Source organism: Schistosoma mansoni, chromosome 1 (genome assembly GCF_000237925.1).
Source record: "Schistosoma mansoni strain Puerto Rico chromosome 1, complete genome".
Classification (NCBI taxonomy): Eukaryota; Metazoa; Platyhelminthes; class Trematoda; order Strigeidida; family Schistosomatidae; genus Schistosoma; species Schistosoma mansoni.
Window position 1 is genome coordinate 30,764,712 of NC_031495.1, and position 20,439 is coordinate 30,785,150.

Here is a 20,439-nt window from a genome sequence, read left to right on the forward strand (position 1 = left end):
GTATACATAATGCTAAACAGAATAAGTCGAATATAAAATTAAAACAGTAACAACCAAATGGTGTACAAAACAAGCCATGTAAATACACTGTTCAAAAGAATAAAAACTCAATTCAACACTTTTAAGGCACAGAAAAATAAGGAATTCCACCCTACCCCAAATTCAGCATCACCTGCAAAATAAAATGCACCAACTAAAAACCTCACCACATTCAACTAATTGAAAGGCCCATTGATCAAGAAAGCACAGACGTGTATTGACAATAAAATAACACACGATATCAATTACCTCAGCTTATACAGGTAACTACGGGTGTGAATTTAATTAACAAACTTTGTATTTTCATCATAGTGAATCAATACTTTGAAGATAATTTTGATCAAATACTTGAAATCCTTACATTTCCTATGTAACTAACGATCTTACTGCATAGTAACTAAACCAGATTATGCCGCGTTTCATGAATATTTAAACATTTAACTGATTCTGTTGGTGGGACAAGTAGAACACAATACACTTCAGTTTGTAAATTGGTCAACTCAACAAATCAATTTTATAAATTAAATTATTATCAGTAAAAAATTATTTCATTGCTTATCTGAATATTTTACTGTTGGAACTCTTCTAGCCCACTCAAGATAGCCTTATTACTTGATCACCTTCGTCTAATAACCCTAATAAAGAGTAGGGCACCACCAAGATTCTTCAACCAACTCTGCTGTGGACTTTCCTTTTCAGGTTTTCTCAGATTTGGTTCATTATTTCGATGTCCTTCTCCAAATCCCAGTGTAATGCGTTACTTGCTCTTCGTCTTTTCCGTTTACTTTCAGGATTTGAAGTTGAGACTTGCTTCGTGATTAAGGGTGACTATTTCCTCAATGTGTGCACTATCCAACTTCAAATTTGTTTCCTAATTTCCTCATCAGATGGAAGCTGATTTTTTCTTTGTCACAGTAGAAAGTTGTTAATGATTTTTGTCCAATGAATTAAGAGTATCATGGGTAGACAGTTGATCACAAATACCTTTTCCTTTGTGATGATGGTTGTAGTAGTTCTCGAAGTTTCAGCTCCATACAACAGAACCGTATAGACGTTTACGTTAAAAATCTTAACTTTAATGTTGGCTGACAGTTGTTTTGAGTTCCATATTTCCTTCAACTATAGGAATACTATAATTGCTTTGCCAATCATTGCCTTTATGTCTGCATCAAGTCCTCCTCGTTCACCGATGATCCTGTCCAGGTACGTAGAAGTTTCCACATCTTCCTGAGTTTCTCCATCAAGTGTGACTGGGTTGGTGATCTTCGTGTTGAATTTCAGGATGTTGCTTTTTCCCTTGTGTATGTTGAGGTCTACTGATGCCTAGGCTTATGCTACACTAGCTATCTTGACGTGCATTTGTTGGTATGTATGAGATAGGAGGGCTAAGTCATCTTCAAAATCCAAATCATCTATTTGCATCCAAGCAGTCTATTGTATTCTGTGCTTACCCTCACATGTGGAGGTCTTCAGAATCCATTCAACCACAAGAAGAAAGAGAAAAAGTGAGAGTATGCAGCCTCGTCTGCAACCAGTCCTCACTTGGAATACATCTGTCAGCTACGCTCCATGAACAACTTTGCAGTGTAGTCGGTCGTAAGGATTCTGTATGATGTTAACAATCTTCTCAGGCACACTAAAGTGTCGAAGAATGTTACATAAGGTTCTTCTATCTACTCTGTCAAATGCTTTCTCACAGTCAAGGAAGATGATATTTGGTAATGAGTTTCATCCAATTGATTGTTCAACGACGATCCGTTATGTTGTGGTTTAGTCTGTTCACGACCGATCCTTACGGAATCCGACCTGTTGAGTGATTTCAATCTATTCCCGATATTGTACGACTGTCATTCAATAAATTTAAAATACCAAGTTCAACTACATAGACGTATAACCATGTTGTCCTATTACAATTGCATAAATATCAACAGAAATATAGATAATCAGTGAAAAATTGTTTAGCATGATGTTATTCAATTCCTTTTTTTGCATGAAACGATTCAATGACAGAATAACATATAAAGTATCACCTACTATTTTATTATTCTAAATAAAAATTGGTAGAGTTACTGAAATAATGAATGTAACTTAAGAATCAAATAAACATTCATATACACAATTTTTTTATGGACGCTGATCAAATTGAAAGTACGTGTGTCGAACTTTAACTCCATTAGCTTATTGATGGAAGTCATTTGTTTGGATATATAATCCATAACTTTTAACCAACAAGAAAAATCAGCCTTAACCCTAAGGCACCGTATCAACAACTAAACTGTTTAACCAAATTCTGATATATTATTATCATTAATGATAGATAATAGCACTAAATTTAAACTAATTACACTACTTAGTTCAAGTATACAGATAAACATGAAGAAATACTAAATTTTCATCGCAGGGTATCACATTGAATTGTTTAGATCTCCTTTTTTACGTTTTTTTCTTACGCCTGTTACCCCTCGTGGAGGGGCATAGGCCGCACACCAGCATTCTCAACCCAACCCTGTCCTGGACAATTTTTTCCAGTTCTTTCCAGTTAACATTCATCCTTTTCATATCTGCTTCTATTTGCCGACGTAATGTGTTCTTTGGTCTTCCTCTTTTCCGCTTCCCTTCACCATTCCGAGTTGGGGCTTGCTTCGTGATGCAGTCCGGTGATTTCCTCAATGTATGCCCTATCCACTTCCAACGTCTTTCCCTAATTTCCTCTTCAGCTGGAAGCAAGTTTATCCTCTCCCATAAAACGCTGTTGCTGATAGTATCCGGCCAGTGAATGTTGAGTATTTTGCGTAGACAACTGTTTATAAATACTTGTACCTTCCTGATGATGGATGTAGTAGTTCTCCACTTTTCGGCTCCGTACAGTAGGACTCTCTTGACGTTTGTATTGAAGATTCTCACTTTAAAGTTAGTTGACAATTGTTTTGAGTTCCATATGTTCTTCAATTGTAGAAATGCTGACCTTGCTTTGCCGTTTAGATCACCTACAAGATAATATTTCTTATCATTAATATTTTTTTCAAAACAAATTACTTTTAAAGTGAAAAAAAAATCTTTAAAAAGATAATATAAAACATTTGAAATTATTTTTTTCTAAAGTCAGTTCATCACAATGTACATTCCTTTCATATAATTTAATTGTTTTTTTTTTAAAAAAAAAGAGAAAGGTGAAAGATACAAAATTTAAAAAAATAATTTTTTTTTAAGTTTTCATAATTTGAAAAAGTATGAATCTCAAATGATTTTCATATAATAAAACTCCTTATAGACAATGTTTGCTTTTTCTAGAGTTTACTTGTTACACAAAAATTTTAAAACAAAAAAAATGTATTAAGATAAATTTCGTTTTTTTTGTTTTTTTTAGAAAAACCCTGGTATTTATTTTTCTTAATTAAAAATAAAACAGACATTTTATTTATGTCTTAGTTCTTAAAATATTATGGTTTGACGATTTTTCTTAGAAAAAACAAAACGAGATAATTTAACGCATTAATTAATAATGAAATGAAATTAACAAGACGGATAGTAAATGAATCAAAATCATGTAGTAGTAATAATAATAATAATAATGAAAAAGAAAATTTGGTTTGAAATGATAGAATCAAACGTTTCGCATGAAAAAAAGGCTAGATTCTAAAGTCTAAAAGAGAATTTTAAAAATGGATACATCTGCTCAACTGTAGCGAATTCTGAGCCATTTCATTCAATATCCTTAATCACTGATAGGGTTTATCAGGAGGACGACAGCCAGGTACTCTGTACTTGCTAACATGATACCAGGAACTGAAGCCACGTATTGTTTAAGCTGCCTCTAGCTTTCTTCAAAACTAGTTTTACACTAGTAATTATAGGCTGTCGAGGTAGACATTGGTCGAGGACATGTCGCACTTGTCCCAATCACATTGGCCGATGAAATCTCACAAGCTGATTTTCTATCTTTATACAGTACTCTATGTCTAACCTCAGCATTGTTCACTCATTTTTCGGAACATACTATAAATATGAGTAAGTAATAGAAATCTACGAAAACCTGATATTAAAGAACACGTTTCACAGCCATAAACTAAAACAGAAAGAACTGTAGCGTAGTACACTTGATCTTTAGTTACCAGATAGATATCTTATGTCCCGAGTGAATAAGTTGACTAAGGTAAATTAATCTCTCTGAATCCGTGCAGAGATTTTATTGAGCATCAATCAACCAATGTTTTGACTTCCAAATAAATGAATTGGTTGATGCACTCAACTACTTCATTGTCTGTCATCAGTTGAGGAGTTGATACACATCAGTCCTGAAGTTATATTTTTATTGAAGGAGATCGGAAGAATCTACGTCTTATCAACGTATTTACTAAATAAAACTATTTTAAGTAGATGACCGAACCTCCAGATAGGAAATCGACTGATAGAAATTTAAGTTATTTCTAGAAGTACATCTACGGTGCAACTTAATAAAAAGGGGGACAGTAGGTAATTCTGACGAGCGTACTCAAGGTTGACAGCCATGGTAGCAATTAACCACAAGCTTTTACTAGACTAGGAATGCTTGAGCAGAGACCCTTTACAAGGTTTAAATATTTCTCTTCTACGCCTTTCAACGTCAAACACTGCTACAGGACCCCATTTGATTAAAATTTCATTCTAAACGGATTTCAGTTAGAAAACTAAGAAGGACCTGACAGTTGCACCCTGAAATTTATGTACAGATGTCATAGGACTTCTTACATATTCCAACAAACAACGTGTTGCTTATTTGCAGTCCGGCATTACACGTTTAACTTTAACTTATTTATGATAGTCAGTGAATTACTGCCTGATTTCTGGCTTCAAGTTTACTGTTTTCTAATGAACAGCAGTCGAATATTAGTAAAGTCATCTGTATTCTAGTCGGATGTGCAGAACATCCTTATTAACGGGATGTAGTTATTGATCATACCATGTATTTAATCATCAGCATTCACTCAAATTATATTACATATTCATCTGAACACACTTTGGTACAAATGGGCACTAAAACAAATATGCGATCCTCCCGGGGGCCAACTAAGCACTGAATCGTCCTACGACATTCTGAATGATGTGTTGAAGAAATTGAGTTCAGATTCATGAGAGATAATTATTCAGTTATTGCCGCGATCACCTTCCCATTGGACCACCGATGAGCATCCAATTATTAACATTTACAACACAGTTTGAGTGCGGTATGTATATAACTCAGCCACTAATGAATAACTAATGAGTAGACTACCAAAGCAATTCAAAACCCCCATATAATTCTTTTTTCGTAGATGCTTAAATTGTTCGACACATACATGTGATATAAACTTTTAGATGTTAGGCTCATTTGTTCCACTAACAAAAACATAGTTTATTATAATGGGATTCCTAAGCACGGTTATATTACGTGAGATGAAGTTGATGGTATAGTTAGCTCAACAAAACCAATTTTACGATGAAAATAAGGAAAAAGACTGATGTGTAAAATTTGTGAATCCACTCGTTCCTATTATCCTCTATGACATTTTACTATATTACTAGTCCACTACTCATAAGTACTCAGAATTATCCAATAAACATTTGGCTTAAGTAATTTATTGGTGTGATTATTCGGAAACTACCACTCATTGCTTTTTGAAAATTGATCCGTCTTAGTAAGTACTCAGGATCCCTACTAAGTTATTTTTGCCGCAGGGATCCTATAAGCACTATAAGAATGAAGGTATCGAAGTGGTTGTTTGGAAGTCTTGAAAAGTATATCAAGTCTTAAGCATATACATGTTTAAACAATTGAATATTTTAGTCATTTCTGTAGAATCTAATAATTGTAGTTGAGGTAGAAGTGAAAATCGCCATTGAGATGACTTTGCTTCCTTGTTGAACGTGTTTAACTAATCAGCTGTCCTCAGATTGATTAGTTAATTAGAAGTAATCAATGTAATCCTACTTACTCCTTACAGCAGACTGAATTATATCAACGTTAGGCAAAACGATTCAAAAGTAAGCCGGTTATCATGAAACTAATAATGGTTCTGTATTTGATTTCGCGACGCCAGCTCTAAATGACAGAGTCCAATTTTGAGGGAATATGAACCAATCAGTGGGTCATTATCAACATAGAGCGTAGTACAAGCGTGCGTAGACCTTAGTTGTTGTATCATAAAAATACACAGATGAGATTAAGAAAACAAACAGCAAACTGGTGGAATTAACAAAAGGTTCAGTTATAGTTAGAAAGACTAAACATTTGGGGAATACAATGCGGAAGAAGGGATGAATTCAAGGAGTAACACTTATGAAACAATATTAAAACTCAGGACTTAGAAGAGAGATTCCTATGCTTATTGCGATTAATTATGATTTGACATTAATCGCTTAGTTTTCATAATTCTTGTGCTAAGTTTTACATAGGAATGTTCACATCTTTGTAAACAATAAATTTCATAATATTAGTTCATTCTGTGAGAATGTAGTGAGAATTTCTGCAACACAAAATGTCATTTAGGAAATTTAATGGGACGAAACAATTCATATTTTGATACTCTATCGCACCAACGAAACCTTGTTACTATTTGCATTTATTTATAGCTACGTAACATTAACTGTTATTTACAGCAATAAACTCTATTCAAAAACTACTCGACAGTTGATCAGGACTTGGAAGAATTGGAACAACTAGAAACTAAGATAAAATAACACAAAGTAAATTACCAACTGAACAAAGTGTTTCAGCTACATTAATAAAATTATATACAGCTTTTGAATAGCAGAAATATATCGATGACAAGCAAAGAAGCAACTTAAAAACTTATTAACACAAAATTATTCGAAAAATAAAGTGAGGCAACTTCTAAAACATTACATCAACGTTTTCAATCTAATAGATGGCTAAATAAATAGGGATGTAGATATCCAGCTTCACCAAATGGACAAAAATATGGTATAATGGTGTACCACAAATTCTGGCAGAACCTCAAGGTGTATAATGAACAAGTTTATCGCAGTAAGCTTTGGAAAGAATGAAGATCAAAAATCAACACAAATATTTTAACGTAAACGAAAGTTTATAATTACAAGGTACAGTGATGTTGCAGAAGCAACTTTTGGGACAGATTTTTCGTACAAATAAACCTAAGTCAGCAGTGGAAGTACAGTGTATTGGGTGCTTGAGCAGTCTATTCGCTAAAGTCAAGATCAAGTAAACAAGAGAAAGACAGTCATCTATACATCACAAGTAATAATGGTATTGAATTCACTGAAAACTGGAAGGCACACCTAGTCGCTGAATCAACCATTTAATTTACTTTTGAGAAAAACCATCTAGTAACTGTCATTTAAATTAGCAGAGTTATCATGGATTTTATCTGGTTTGTTATTCGACATTTCGGAAGGCGATTCTTCGTCAATTTTCTGAAAAGATTCACACTCATTGAAGTTTGAGGGAGTTGATTCTGGTGAAAAGCGACTGGAAGTAAAATGAGGTTTTTGTTTATTACGCAGACTTTCAAGGTATTCACGTCTGGACTGTTCCATGACCATAGCAACCAAATCATCTTCCTCCATTCCTGTGAAGTCAGAAGCACAAACATTCTCAAAAAATATGAAGAGATATATAACATTTCCTTACAAAACACTTAAATAATGCTGTCTATGGAAATATAAATTCCCAAAATTGCGCGAAAAAATATTTAGAAACATAGGTACTCATAATAGGTTCTCATAATTACAAAATACTAATAGAACATGGCTATGGTTTTATTGTTCTAAAGTACGAAATTGGATGCAATTAAAAGGCAAGAAAGCCTCTGCAAAGCAAAATGGAAGAACAATTGACTCTGAAGAGCACTGATATACCTGAGGTAATCGGACTAACAAGTTGATCACGAAACCAAGTAGAATTCAGGAGACAGAAACACTCGTTGGCTGAGTATGTAGAAATATATTAGGAAACTATATACACTCAGCTAAAATACTATAATTAGTGATTACTCGATAGTAATTCAATAATTAATCAAGGATGAAAGATAGTCATTAGTAAATCAACATAAAAATTGGGATGTCTGCCAGATTAAGTCACCACACCGAATCACCCTTCTAACGTTTAGCAAAAAGTGAACAAATGATCGATCCATCATGTATCTAACACAATCTGCACATTATGACGATAGATATTACTTTTTAAGTCGCTAGTAGCAAAATCACAAACGAATCTGTACAATTGTCTTACTTTAGAATAACAGGACTACATCACTAGCCCACGAAATCCTGGGCTGCTCTGCTGAGCAGGAAAAGGCAAGTTTTCCGATCGGAGATTGATTGAAGATCTTCACTGACAGGTCAAAATCGATATTAGTGTATATATCCACCATTCAAAACTTCAAGCTTAATGTTATTCCATGTTACTCGCTTCTCAATTTTATTGGTTTCGTGTAGACTACAGTTCTTCTTTGGTTACCCAGCATTCCTGACATCACTACTTCTGATCCTTCATTTTGTATCGTGACTTCCCCTTACGATGCTGGGACAATTTGCACCGATATATTTGGGATATTTTTATCCAACCCAGTACTAGTTCTTGCACTGAACTGAGATATTTTCTGAAGGGAGCTAAAAACCCTAACTGCCTGCCTAGACCTAAGCAGGAAGGAATAAAATCGAATCTGTGACGCGACAGTTCATTAAAGTATGTTGTTCATATTTATCTGTCCAGCTGACAGAACACCAAGTTTGGTAGGATTTTAAATAATCTGGTCAGTTATTTGATCAGAAAGTCGCTTCCATCCTTGTCCTTTGAAGACTTTACGAAATTCCTAGAGTAAGGAAGTTACGCCACTGTATTCACAACCCGTGGGAATATTAGTACGTTAGAATATTGTGAGGATCTAACCCAGTATAAATGAGTTCATCTCGAAGCCACTTTATATGAGATTCATAAACTTTTAAGCAAACCCGATGTTTGTTTACATTTAAGGTGTGGAGATGGAGTTATCAGCTACAAGAACTTAAAACGAGTCTGGCATACACTAAGGGATAATATGGATTGGAATTCCGTACACATCTGTATCATTGGTAGCTGATAAAACTATCTAATCAAATGTATGTCTGAGCTCCAGAACACCACGCAGCGTAAAAGTGGGTTGAAAGAAAGCTAGACACAGTCAAACCAAAACACGACATCAGCCCATAAAGTTACTCTGTTAGTCTGAAATATGTGCGTGGATAGATGCAGTTTACCTGATCGGGGTCCGCGCAATAATTGCGATCATTGGTTGAAAACTTTAGATGGCACGGATCAGAACCATTTAGTGACACAGGTGCATCCACTATTTATCTCCCTCTCGACTTTGAATTCTAGTATCCTTCTATATATACCTTTCCTCTCTGCCTTTTTGAACCATATTTCGAACGTTTAACCTCTCTCGTTTTCACTGCTACTGTATTATTTAGGTCCTTTTTGCAGATCCACAACAGATAGCACTGTTTCAACATGCGAACCAAATACTATCAACAAATTAACTACTGGAATTAGTGTAGACTTGACTGTAAATGCAGATGGTTAATGGATCGAAGTTAATTAATTGTCGGTCTATCATGTCCAAATGTAGATTTACTGTCCTGGTGGGAATGGTGGGAATGGAAATTGTTAGTGGGTACATATGTCAAAATACTAAGCTCTACCCGAAATTTCGTTACCTGCCAGTTGTTTCTCACGATTGACTAGTTCGAAAAAAAATGTAATAAAATTGTTTACGACGACCCTTGGGTAATCCAATTTGAACTAGATCATATTTCTTTTACCTATTTGATAACCAGGACTAATACAGAGTAACCGACAACACAATTCAAGGGTATCATGAGACCACACAAAAATTGACTACATACTGAATTAATGCGTATTACGAAACCTCTTACTCGTTAATCACGTAAAAGACCAGAAACTTACCTAGCATATTGGGTGGGATATGACGCAAACCCAAATCAGTTTGAGAATGAGACGAACTAGGTAGAGGTTCATTTACTGGGTTCCTGTACTGTTTTGAACCGGGAACTGCAGCTTTTGATGAAGATGCCACGTCAAAACTTCTATCAAAACCTGAAGGGAGTCCGGAGGTTAGTGTTGCTGTCTGCTGATCACCATGTAGGTCCAGATGGTCGGGTGTGGAAAGAAGAGAGTTAGTTGAATCCCTTACCTTCTGTAAGATCAGAAATTTTTCAGCATCCAAGACCAGAAACAGAGAAAAGGGTTCACAAATCAACTGTTTCTTACAAATGTCTATACACGATATGAGTAAATAGTTTGTGCAAAAAAGTGGCACAATTATGTGAAGAGGTACATTTGTGCTTCAGCATAGTTCACATAGTCAAAGAGGATTGCCCCCAAATGCCATGGTATGGCCGAGAGTGGGGAGAGTCCGCTCTCCCTCTCCAAATGCTCTCACATGGCCACGTGTATATAGCCTCTAATAGGGAAGTTCTACTCACTGCCTTCTCGCACCACGGGTGTTGTTTACGAAGTCGAGAGGACGAAAAGCGAATGTCCGGCGCTTTAACCGGGTTGGTGGACACAGAAAGTCCACCTAAGGGAGCTGGAAAACACTGATTCCAAACCAATGTTGCACATGGGCTCCAGTATCCTGAGGGAACAAATGGAGTGTGAATCAATCGTTGGTCACCAGCTACCATGGGACTGCATTTCCTTATGATGCTTCACTACCTTGTGGGTCAGATCTTTAGGTCAAAGGCTCAGGGTGTGGCCCCCTAAGAAAACCACCTGCTTCGGTTTGGGTACCCGGGCAGTATCACAGCCCTCAAATGAGATTTGTGTGGTGCATATATATCTGGTGCCCCTTTGTACCAATACTTATGTGTTTAAATAAGTAAATAAATACAATGAGGATTTCCTGCATAAACGTCAGTCAGTAAGCAACAACGTAGAACTTCGTACGTACGCACATCAGTTCATGTTGCCTGCATGAACATCACAAAGTCTCTTCTTATCTGAGAAACAAACCATGAATAACCAGTATTTCTGAGCCCATGGATTATTCCACCTATATGACACCCAGTAATCCATTTTTTTCAATATGAGAGGGAACAATTCAGAATTCGCCAGAACAAGCGGACGGTGGTAATGGGTACTTAAGTACCTAAAACCGGTGAATGGTCGGGTTTATGTCAACTGATTACCCATCGTGTCCCACGTTCACAATCAACGACCTTAGTTTTACGAAGTTTCGTTATAGTCCAGTACATTAATTTATGACCATTATGACTACTAAAAGATAGTGAATGTGAATTATCAAGTCCTCAACTTCAGAATCAATAGCTACTACAATACCTTTAAGAGCTACGTTTGTTGTTGAAATGGATCCTTTAAAATTCAAAAATTCCTAAGGTTTGTTCCGAATTAATACGATATTTACTCAACAACTGGTAATCTTGTCGCTAACCCGACCATTGCTGCTACCTTGACGTGGTGGTCCGGCTTGCCTATCGTGATGAACCAATCGAGCTATGCTGGCTGGGACAATCGTTCCTCAAGGTCCTAGCATGCCAGGCAGGTCGGTTGAAGAGCGGTAAGACTAAAAGCAGCAAAACCCAGGTCCGAAGGTGAAGTCGTAATGCTGACTGTATAGAGGTGTGACAGCAGTAAGGTGTTTCCTTCAGACAACCAGCATAACAGCGATGCTGCCTTTCCACAAGGAGGGGTGGGGTTAGAAAAGGTCAACCCTAAAAATGCACACCTCGCCTTATCCCACGGATATCCGTCTCCGGTGGTAAGGTCCCAACAAGTACGGAGCTGACACAAAAATTACCAACAAAAAGGTCGTGCGTGACCGTCCACAAGCAGTTGTCCCTTGGACACTGAGGTCACGCTCACAGGTCATTAAGACCACTTCTAATCCAATTTCCTTTTCAGGTACCTCTAGAAGAATCCTTTCACGGTGTGGGCAACCGGGAAGTGATAACTGCCCTCATACCTCTAACAGCATTCAAGATCACCGTATTCATAATCAATTTTAATTCATCTTGTCGCTAATTCGATTGTGATGCTCATCCTTCGTATTCAACTGGATGTCAGAAACATTAATCCGGAGTGGAGTTTATTACTACTAACAAAGAGTAAACTGGCTGTTTTATCTTTATTGTTTCAGTTTCATCATGTACCGTCACTGTTCTCTGTGCATTTAGAAATTGTACAGTAAACAAGCTGGTTTACAGCAATACAATTAAACATTTACTTTTAAGACGTATTCAGTATCTACTTATTTACGAAATAGATGTTAGACGATTACTTAACATACATAACATACACTGAGAATATATCTATCAAAAGTCATTTGTAGTATTAAAACATACCGGTACCGAGATCTGATTGAAATAATCGAAATAAGATTCCCTGACAGCTTGGTCTTCAATACACCGATTAATTGCATCTTGTTCTGTTTCTGTCAATTTATCACGTAGCATAGCCTCTTCAAGATGGGTACTTTCAGATTCTCTGATTGCGCGAGCAATAAGGTCTGGTTCAGCCAACTGGAAAAGGATTAATGGTTTTATGGGAACATACACTGGGTTGGTAGTTAGGCATTCCTAGACCGTGACCAAATGACGGGTTGAAAGGATCCACTATGGAATTATAGTGGACACGGCCATGATAGCTTAGTCTGATGGGAAACTCCTTGGAATAGTCAGCATGAAAAACATTGATGGGTTCCACTGAACCATGGTATATTTCGACAGGTCTGTTGTACAGTTCTGCGATAGCCTGGATCTCCACATGATTTCCGTAACAAGAAGCATCCCTCTTGCGTGATATGTAGTGATCGAAGTCTTCTGTCAAATACTGTGAAAAGTGCTCCTTGTTTTTCACCTTAAAAGAATTTCAAGGGAAAAGGAGTCGATAAGTTACCATGTAATCTATAACCTGTGAACGAACAAGATCGTGCTTCTCTTCATCACCGAATATTTGATGAGCTGTAAAGTTTACATTAGGGAATAATAACCTACAAACACTACGGAACAAACAAGCACCATCAGATCCTACTTTAATTAACTTCCACCCTTTCTTTTCTGCGAGCAACCGTTCAAGACAATCATCTGCAGGCTTAGTCAATTGGAGTAGGGTGAATAATAGCCTTACCTGGGTAGGTGAACCCCTCCGGCCCTGCTTCCCGAAATAGTATTCATCCTCACTGTTGTTGCCAGAGCCGTCATCTACCACATTGGGTTGAGATATGACCTGGTTTGACTTATTTTCTCGAACGTGTGGTCTGCATTCGCTAGCGTTAAGGGGTTCATGTTGTTGAGATATTAAACGCTGCGGATGGGTGAAGGCTCCATGAGAAGGGAAAATGGACGCATCAATAGGAAATGGGTAGGTTAATGGTGAGTGGGGAGCTTCAATATCTTGACTAATGTTGGGCTCATGGTGAGAACAGCGGTGTCTGTTACGATGAGAGAGGATATCCTTACGTTCTTCGCTATAAGGATATGGCTTATAGCCGAAACTGTGTCGACTATTCGTAGAAGTCCCTGGAGGGTCTCTTTCAGATTTCAGTCTATCTTTTCGATTTTTTATGGTCATTTCAGACTGTTTGCAGGTTGTGTATAATGAGAGTTTACCAATTATATCGTCAACAAGATTATCCAAACGAGAATCCGGAATATCGGAGTCGTCAGATGATTCTAGACTAGATCCGCCACCAGACGATAAACCGCCTTCAGACACCATTACATAGTAGCGCCATTTCCCACTCGTCTGTAAGATGGTCAGTCCTATTTCAAACTTCTGTAAACAAATTTCATGAAACGACAGAACAACTTTTCCTTACTCGTAGTCAGACCAGAGAAACGGGAAAGCTACAATGTTCAGTGTACAATATTTTAAGCGCTACGAATTGGATTTGATAATACGACGTAATAGAAAATTTAACAACCATCCCTGAATCTTAAAAGTGGTGATATGAATCAAGAGATATTATTTGACAGATATAAACCACCTCATAAGGTACCCATACTAAACGTCACTACTAGACTAAATTTCCACATCCTGTCCCCATCACAAGCCAGTCTTTTACATGAAAAAGAACCATCTAGGAAACAAAAGTGCAAAGAAGTGTTGCAACACACAAAGTTTTGGTAATACATCAGTTAAACCGGCTTTTGTATCTGACGATGCTAAATACGGAAAACCAGTAAATGACTCGGAAAAGGTCCTCCCAGTGCCGCATAAGTTTACTGCAATTCTTTATCAAGCTAAGTCAAATGAACGTAGTCTTTTCGACGTAAGGCTGGCCTAGAACAGCAAAATTTGGTGAAACACGTGATCTGTAAATGGTGTGGCTGTAAATGAATCCCAAAATCAATAGCCTTATAAGTGTCCGATATTGGATGCTAACCTCATTAGTTTTAGTGGACTCATTTAGCTGAGGGCGCTCGGTCATGCATCCGCGGGAAACATCTCCTACTATCATTAGCTAGATCAGATCAGTCACTCCTCGATATATTGATAACCCATCAAATATATCTTCCGACCTCCTCGCTTCTGATTTTTGATTTTACTGGATGGGCGCGATTCGATTATAGATGTTACTGGTAAAGTGTTGTCAAACTACAATACTGGTGGTATCTCCACTGGGAAGCCCAAACGCTTACCAAAAACATCTATGCAGTAACCAACCCTATCATCAGCCATCTCGGCAATCGTGAACGTAGAATTAAACCAAACTCGGAACGAGTCGGATACAAAAAGTACTCAGACGAGACAAAATCGGACAACATTGGTACGCTAGTCTCTTCTATGTAGACATTCTGGAACTTTAACAAGAAGACGATAAGAAGCTGCATCTGGCCAGTATGTAATGGAATCAGAACACACTACTTATGATCTATCCCGTTACATCGGGAGTTGCTTTCCAAGGCAATTTGAAGAGTGATTCGGTACGGATGCTTGCCTAGGCGTCTTCAGACAGTTGTGTGTCAAACCAACACTGACAACTTCAAAGTCGTATTATAGTGTGGCATACTTCGACTACAAAGGTGACACTGGTTAAGGCGTCATCGAACTCCGAATACTTGTTATATCTTTAGTGGTGGCGCCGACGTGATCTGGTACACTAATTCGTAAAGTGTCAGTCTGTTCCTTGTTGGAACACAATATATATCACTTTTTAACTTTCATTTCCATATATTGTGATAATTTTTTATTTCCCGACATTTCTTCTTGTTTATTGGTATTTGGTATTCATCATGGCCGAATAGACTCCTAAGTTATTTGAGATCAAGACTCCTTCGCCTCCCTAATTTTCACTAATGCCATTTTGGCCCGACAGTATAGAAGCTTGATTCTGCTACACAGAAGCTGGTTTCCACGAACACGGCGTGTCAGACCCAAGTGCACAATTCCTCGCCTCAATTAAGTTACTATCACGCGATTTCAACGAATGTGATATACCTGGCATGTTTACTTGTGATGTCTCTGAACCTTACGAAACTTTAAGAAAGGCTATTGTTAAGCGTGGAGATCTAACCGACCCAAAACGGGTAGTCCAACTTCTCAACTATATCGATATACAACATGGCTCTGCAACAAACATGCTGCTATGATTGCGAGAGGTCATTGGTCAATGGAACTTTGGCGAAAGACTGTTCAGACAACTCTTCTTGTCTCAGCGTCTACAATAGGTGCAGGTAGTGCTGATCTCATTTCAAAACAACTCTGTAGATTAACTGGCTGCATCTGACAACTGGATTCTGGAGATAAACCAGAATTCCCAGACACGAGGTCTATTCAGTGAAAGAAAAACTTCAAACGACACGAAATGACGTCACAGACTTATGCCATACTCTGACACGTTACATTAATATTCGTCATCACCTAAGACGCTTTCCAAAGTCCTAGAGGTAGTTCTTCACGAAAACTATCTATCTCTAGATCACGAGGGATAGATAACCCCGATTGGTCGTGATACCTTAAAAGGTGTGGAAAATTTCGAAATTGTAAAAAATTCAAACCATCCGACACAAAACGCTCCAAGGAACTTCACAGCCGACACGCGTTAATGACAGCAGTAGCCAGCAAACATAGCCATCTATTATATGTCACTGATGTGAAGACGGAAGTTCGCTACCTCGACGACAATGGCGCAGATATTAGCGTTCTCCCAGCAAATTCTAACGTTCGACTGCACGGAGCAGTTGTGAACTTACAGGCGGCAAATGGGAAATCAATCGCCACATATGGTAAGCGATATGCGCATCTTAATATGGGTTTACGCCAACCAATTCCCTGAATCTACGTTGTTGCATATGTCTCTATGGCAATCATTGATAATGATCTGCTCAGCACCACAATCTAATTATCTACACGCACAAACGGAGGTTTGTAGATGGAAATAATAAATTATCTGTTTGTGTACCTTCTCCCGGTTGTAGATTATACCAACGCATAGTAAGGCCTATGATCGATCCATACTATCCACAAATAATCGATAAGTACCCCGGGATTTACCGAGCACAACCGAAATCGTCATCTGTAACCATCAATGTTACACATCACTTCACGACGACAGTACCACCTGTATTCTCGAAAGCACGCAGACTAGCTCCCGAAAAGCTGAGGTTGGTCAAAGACGAACTCGACCATATGATTGACATAAGAATCACTCGGTCGTCAAATAGCCCATGGGCATCTCTCTAGATTTTCTTGGGCACACTATTGATGCTCAAGGTATCCGACATCTGAAAAGCAATGTGGTGGCCATTTCGGATCACCCGGAACCGACCATGGTCAAGCAATTACGTGTGTTCAACGGGGTAATGAGTTCTTGTGGACGTTTGATACCCAAATGCGCGTCCCTCATGAAACTCTTAGACGAAAAACTTATTAAACAATTAGTAACAGGTAAAAAAACCTTCACTGTGTGACTCATCTACGGGTAAGGATCGTCTTATCGTTCCGGAAAACTATCGACGCAACGCCTTCCCATTCATGTGTTTGCACGACTATCAAGATCATAACGGGATGATTTTGTCGGCCTGGTATGAACAAAGACTTGAGGTAGTGGGAAGGCTCCTGTGTAAGCTGCCAGAAATTCAAGGTGGTTTGAAACAACAGATGTCTCTTAGGTTCATTCAAATCTCCCGAATCTCGTTTCTATCATGTTCACCTTCATTCGGTAGGACCTTAACCAGATTAAAATGGATATACATCACTCACCTCATTCGGAGATTCTTCGTTCTTTTGTGACTTACCCCTTTTAATAAGCTTTCGCCTTATATTACTCAGCGCTTATTTACGGATAAATGGCTTATGCATTCGGTATCTTTTTAAAAAAATAAATATGACACTTGCATATCAAAAGCAAAAGATCTGAGGAGTTGTGGGTAGCATAATATTTCAACTACTATTTCTTTTGGTAATTTTTTGTCAGTTAAATAAAATGGATCAAACGGTACGAGGAAAAAATTCTTTAATTTAAATAAACACAAGATCTTAGTAGATACGTGGTTACATTTTGGGTTGCAGCCAAAACTGTGGATATTCTTGATTGAATAATTGGCTGTGCCCATCTAACCTATTTAGCCTTTTGTGCAGATTTCTCGTTGTTACTTGTCGATTCCGTGACTGCTTTGTCAGGCAGAATGGTCTAACAACACATATGTTGGTTCATGATCTAGATAAGTCGGTTTTAGCCTATTAATACTTACGGAGTCGATGTTTCCTTGTTTTTCTATCTCGAAATATTTAGATTTCCTTGAGGATACTCTGAAAAGACCTTCGAATGGAGCACTAAGCGATACTTTAATTTGTCGCACCTTATCCAGACGTGCATGCAATCGCTTAGATCCTTCGGTATATATGTAGTTCGCTATTTTTCACGAGTAATGATTGGTTTGAGTTTGGACATATGGTCCTGTAGTTGATCCACGTAATTTTCTAAATCAAACTTTTTACTGTCAGTATGAGGGTTAATAAACTCACCCAACAGTTTGTGTCGTCCCAAAAACTGGTTCCGCTGCTGAACACTGTGAGATGATTTTGACAGCTGTTCGTATTCCCAAAATAACTAATGCCAATAATTCTGTCCACTGATTGGCGGTTGAGTGAGATACAAGGACAGTCTTTAGTTGACGGTGGAAACGCTCTACCATCCCATTAACCTGAGGGTGATATGCAGTGCAACGTGCATCGTTGGAGCCTAGAAGATTAGCTAAGTTGCTAAGTAGTTCAGATTCAGATTGTGCTCCTCTGTCCGTCGTTATTGTCATAGGTGTACGGAAAATGGTTATCCAGTTCTGCATGAAAACTTTAGCCACTCTTTCAGCTGTGATGTCTGTTATCAGTATGGCCATAGGGAATCTCGTGAGTCGATCTACACGTGTAAACAGATAATTAAAACCATCCGAACGCGGTAAAGGGCCTTTTCAGTAGACATGCACATGGGCGAAACGTGCATCTAGTTGTGAAAAAAAGCCGACGGATGAATTTGTGTGACGATTAACTTTTGACTGTGGACACGCGGAACACCCTCTGACCCATTTGTGTACATTCTTTTGTAAATTTGACCATATATACCTGGCATTGATTAGTGTAGTCGAAGCTTTTGCACCAGAATGAGACAAAGAATGAACGTTGATAATATATTAATTTTCTCATACTTTTGGGGGCCAGAGGTTATGGCATTACCTTGGTCGTGTCACAGTAAGCCAGAATACCGTCAATAGGCGATGGTAACTGCTTTAGATTTAGACTAGCGTTATTTGTTGTAAGTAGATTTCGTAATTCTTGATCCTCTTATTGTTTGTCTCTCGACGTCTCCAAATTTACTGTAGACTGGGGTATCATGTTCATTTCTAGTCGAGAAAATGCATCTGCCTGTCTAGTTCTCCTGACCTTTGACATGTCGGATACCACTAGTGAACTGTGATATATAGTCAAGGTGTCGGACTTCTCGAGGTATGTATAGGTTCTCGCTTTTAGTGTACTAGTCAATGGTTTGTGATCCGTAAAAACTATGAAATCCCTGCCTTCTGACATGTGTTGGAAATCCTCAATGGTTAGGTAGGTTGCAAGAAGTTTTCGCTCGAAGGCAGGATACCTTGTCTCTGCTGGAGCGAGTCATTTTGAGAAAAAAGCGATTGGTTTCCAGGATTTTTACCAGTTGGCTAAGGTTACAGTCCACTACTTTGCCCTGATAGTCATTCTTCTGGTTTTCCTTTAAGCGAATCTGTCAAAGGTTGAATTAATTGTGCAAAGCCGGGTATGAATCTGCCATAAAATTCCATTAGACCTAAAAAGCTTCTAAGTCGTGTTACAGAACTAGGTATGTGGTATTATCTAATGGTGTCTACTTATTTGATCGGTGTAATCCATTCTGAGCCTATTGTATGCCCAAGATATTTTAGAGTTCGGCCACCGAAAACACATTTTGATGTATGTTCATTCCATTTTCATCCAGCTGTTTTAACACTACTCCTAAATGCTGTTAGTGAGATTGTAAATCGGGAATGTCAACTAACAAGTCGTCTATATACCCCTGTGCAGGTAGCATACCCCGAAGTAGGTTATCCACGAATCTTTGAAATATTTGTGCCGCGTTCCTCACACTGAATGGCATGCGTACAAACTCGAACGATCCAAAAGGTGCAGTAAGTAAGGCTCACGTTTGGTTCGGACAGTTTCCCTTTCGTGAAATGCGAGTCAATATGGATCCTGTTTCCATCTTGGAGGATGCACTTCAAGGCCTCACAACTAAGGATTTCGACAGCAGAAATGTTTAATCGTGTGACAGTCTACAAGCGTCAGTTAATAGTTCGAGTGACTTTCTGAAACCTGAACCTTACATCATATATCCCGACAACACTTCACAGTTATCTTACATGAGAAATACTCAGAAGGCTTCAGAAGAAGCTTCTAGTGCTTCTCAAAATGACATCATCTTCAATGCTTTCATAAATGATGAGATTGCCCCATCCTTTTTGAAACCTCAATAAGTTCACTCTAATACTCCCTCAGTTTCAGTTACTGTAAATCCAAACGTTAAAGTTCTCAATGCTCAAAGTACCACCATACTGAGGTTTGTTCCATTGGGAAATGGCAACAATTCACCAATTCAGCAAGCTTATTCTCCTCGAATGGCTAGTCAGTTGTTAAAAAAGGCTTCTGATAATGGTCTTACAGTGCCTGGTATTACTCACGTTCCAAACATCATACAAAAAAGGCCTCCTTCGCTTGTCGAAACTAGTCAGCCTATTTCAAGAATCAGACGTGTACTTAATCATGGTCCAGTAGACAAAGATGTTAGCCACCAGATCAGATCATTTTCTGGTGTGGATACTGTCCCAACTAACTCAAGTAAATGTTATGAGGCTCCAAATGTTTCACGACCATCCGTA

At 38.1% G+C, this 20,439-nt stretch overlaps 2 protein-coding genes across 2 annotated transcripts in view; one reads left to right on the plus strand and one right to left on the minus strand.

Moving 5' to 3' along the window:
• Positions 1 to 6,178: 6,178 nt before the first annotated feature.
• On the minus strand, positions 6,179 to 13,774 carry Smp_093950 (family C85 unassigned peptidase (C85 family); the record flags this gene model as incomplete). Its single annotated transcript, XM_018794022.1, has 7 exons — positions 6,179 to 7,604; positions 9,983 to 10,232; positions 12,400 to 12,576; positions 12,611 to 12,913; positions 12,953 to 13,017; positions 13,051 to 13,147; positions 13,184 to 13,774. The coding sequence occupies 7 exons, from the start codon at positions 13,772 to 13,774 to the stop codon at positions 7,360 to 7,362; spliced, it is 1,728 nt and encodes a 575-aa protein (XP_018648476.1). The 3' UTR covers positions 6,179 to 7,359.
• Positions 13,775 to 14,120: 346 nt separating this feature from the next.
• Positions 14,121 to 20,439, plus strand: part of Smp_173620 (strawberry notch-related) — a gene marked incomplete at its 5' end in the record, with an annotated part of 55,507 nt that continues 49,188 nt past the window's right edge. The window contains 2 exons of the mRNA XM_018794023.1: positions 14,121 to 14,327; positions 20,161 to 20,398. Of these exons, the coding sequence (XP_018648477.1) occupies positions 14,121 to 14,327; positions 20,161 to 20,398 (445 nt within the window). The remainder of the gene's footprint in view (positions 14,328 to 20,160; positions 20,399 to 20,439) is intronic.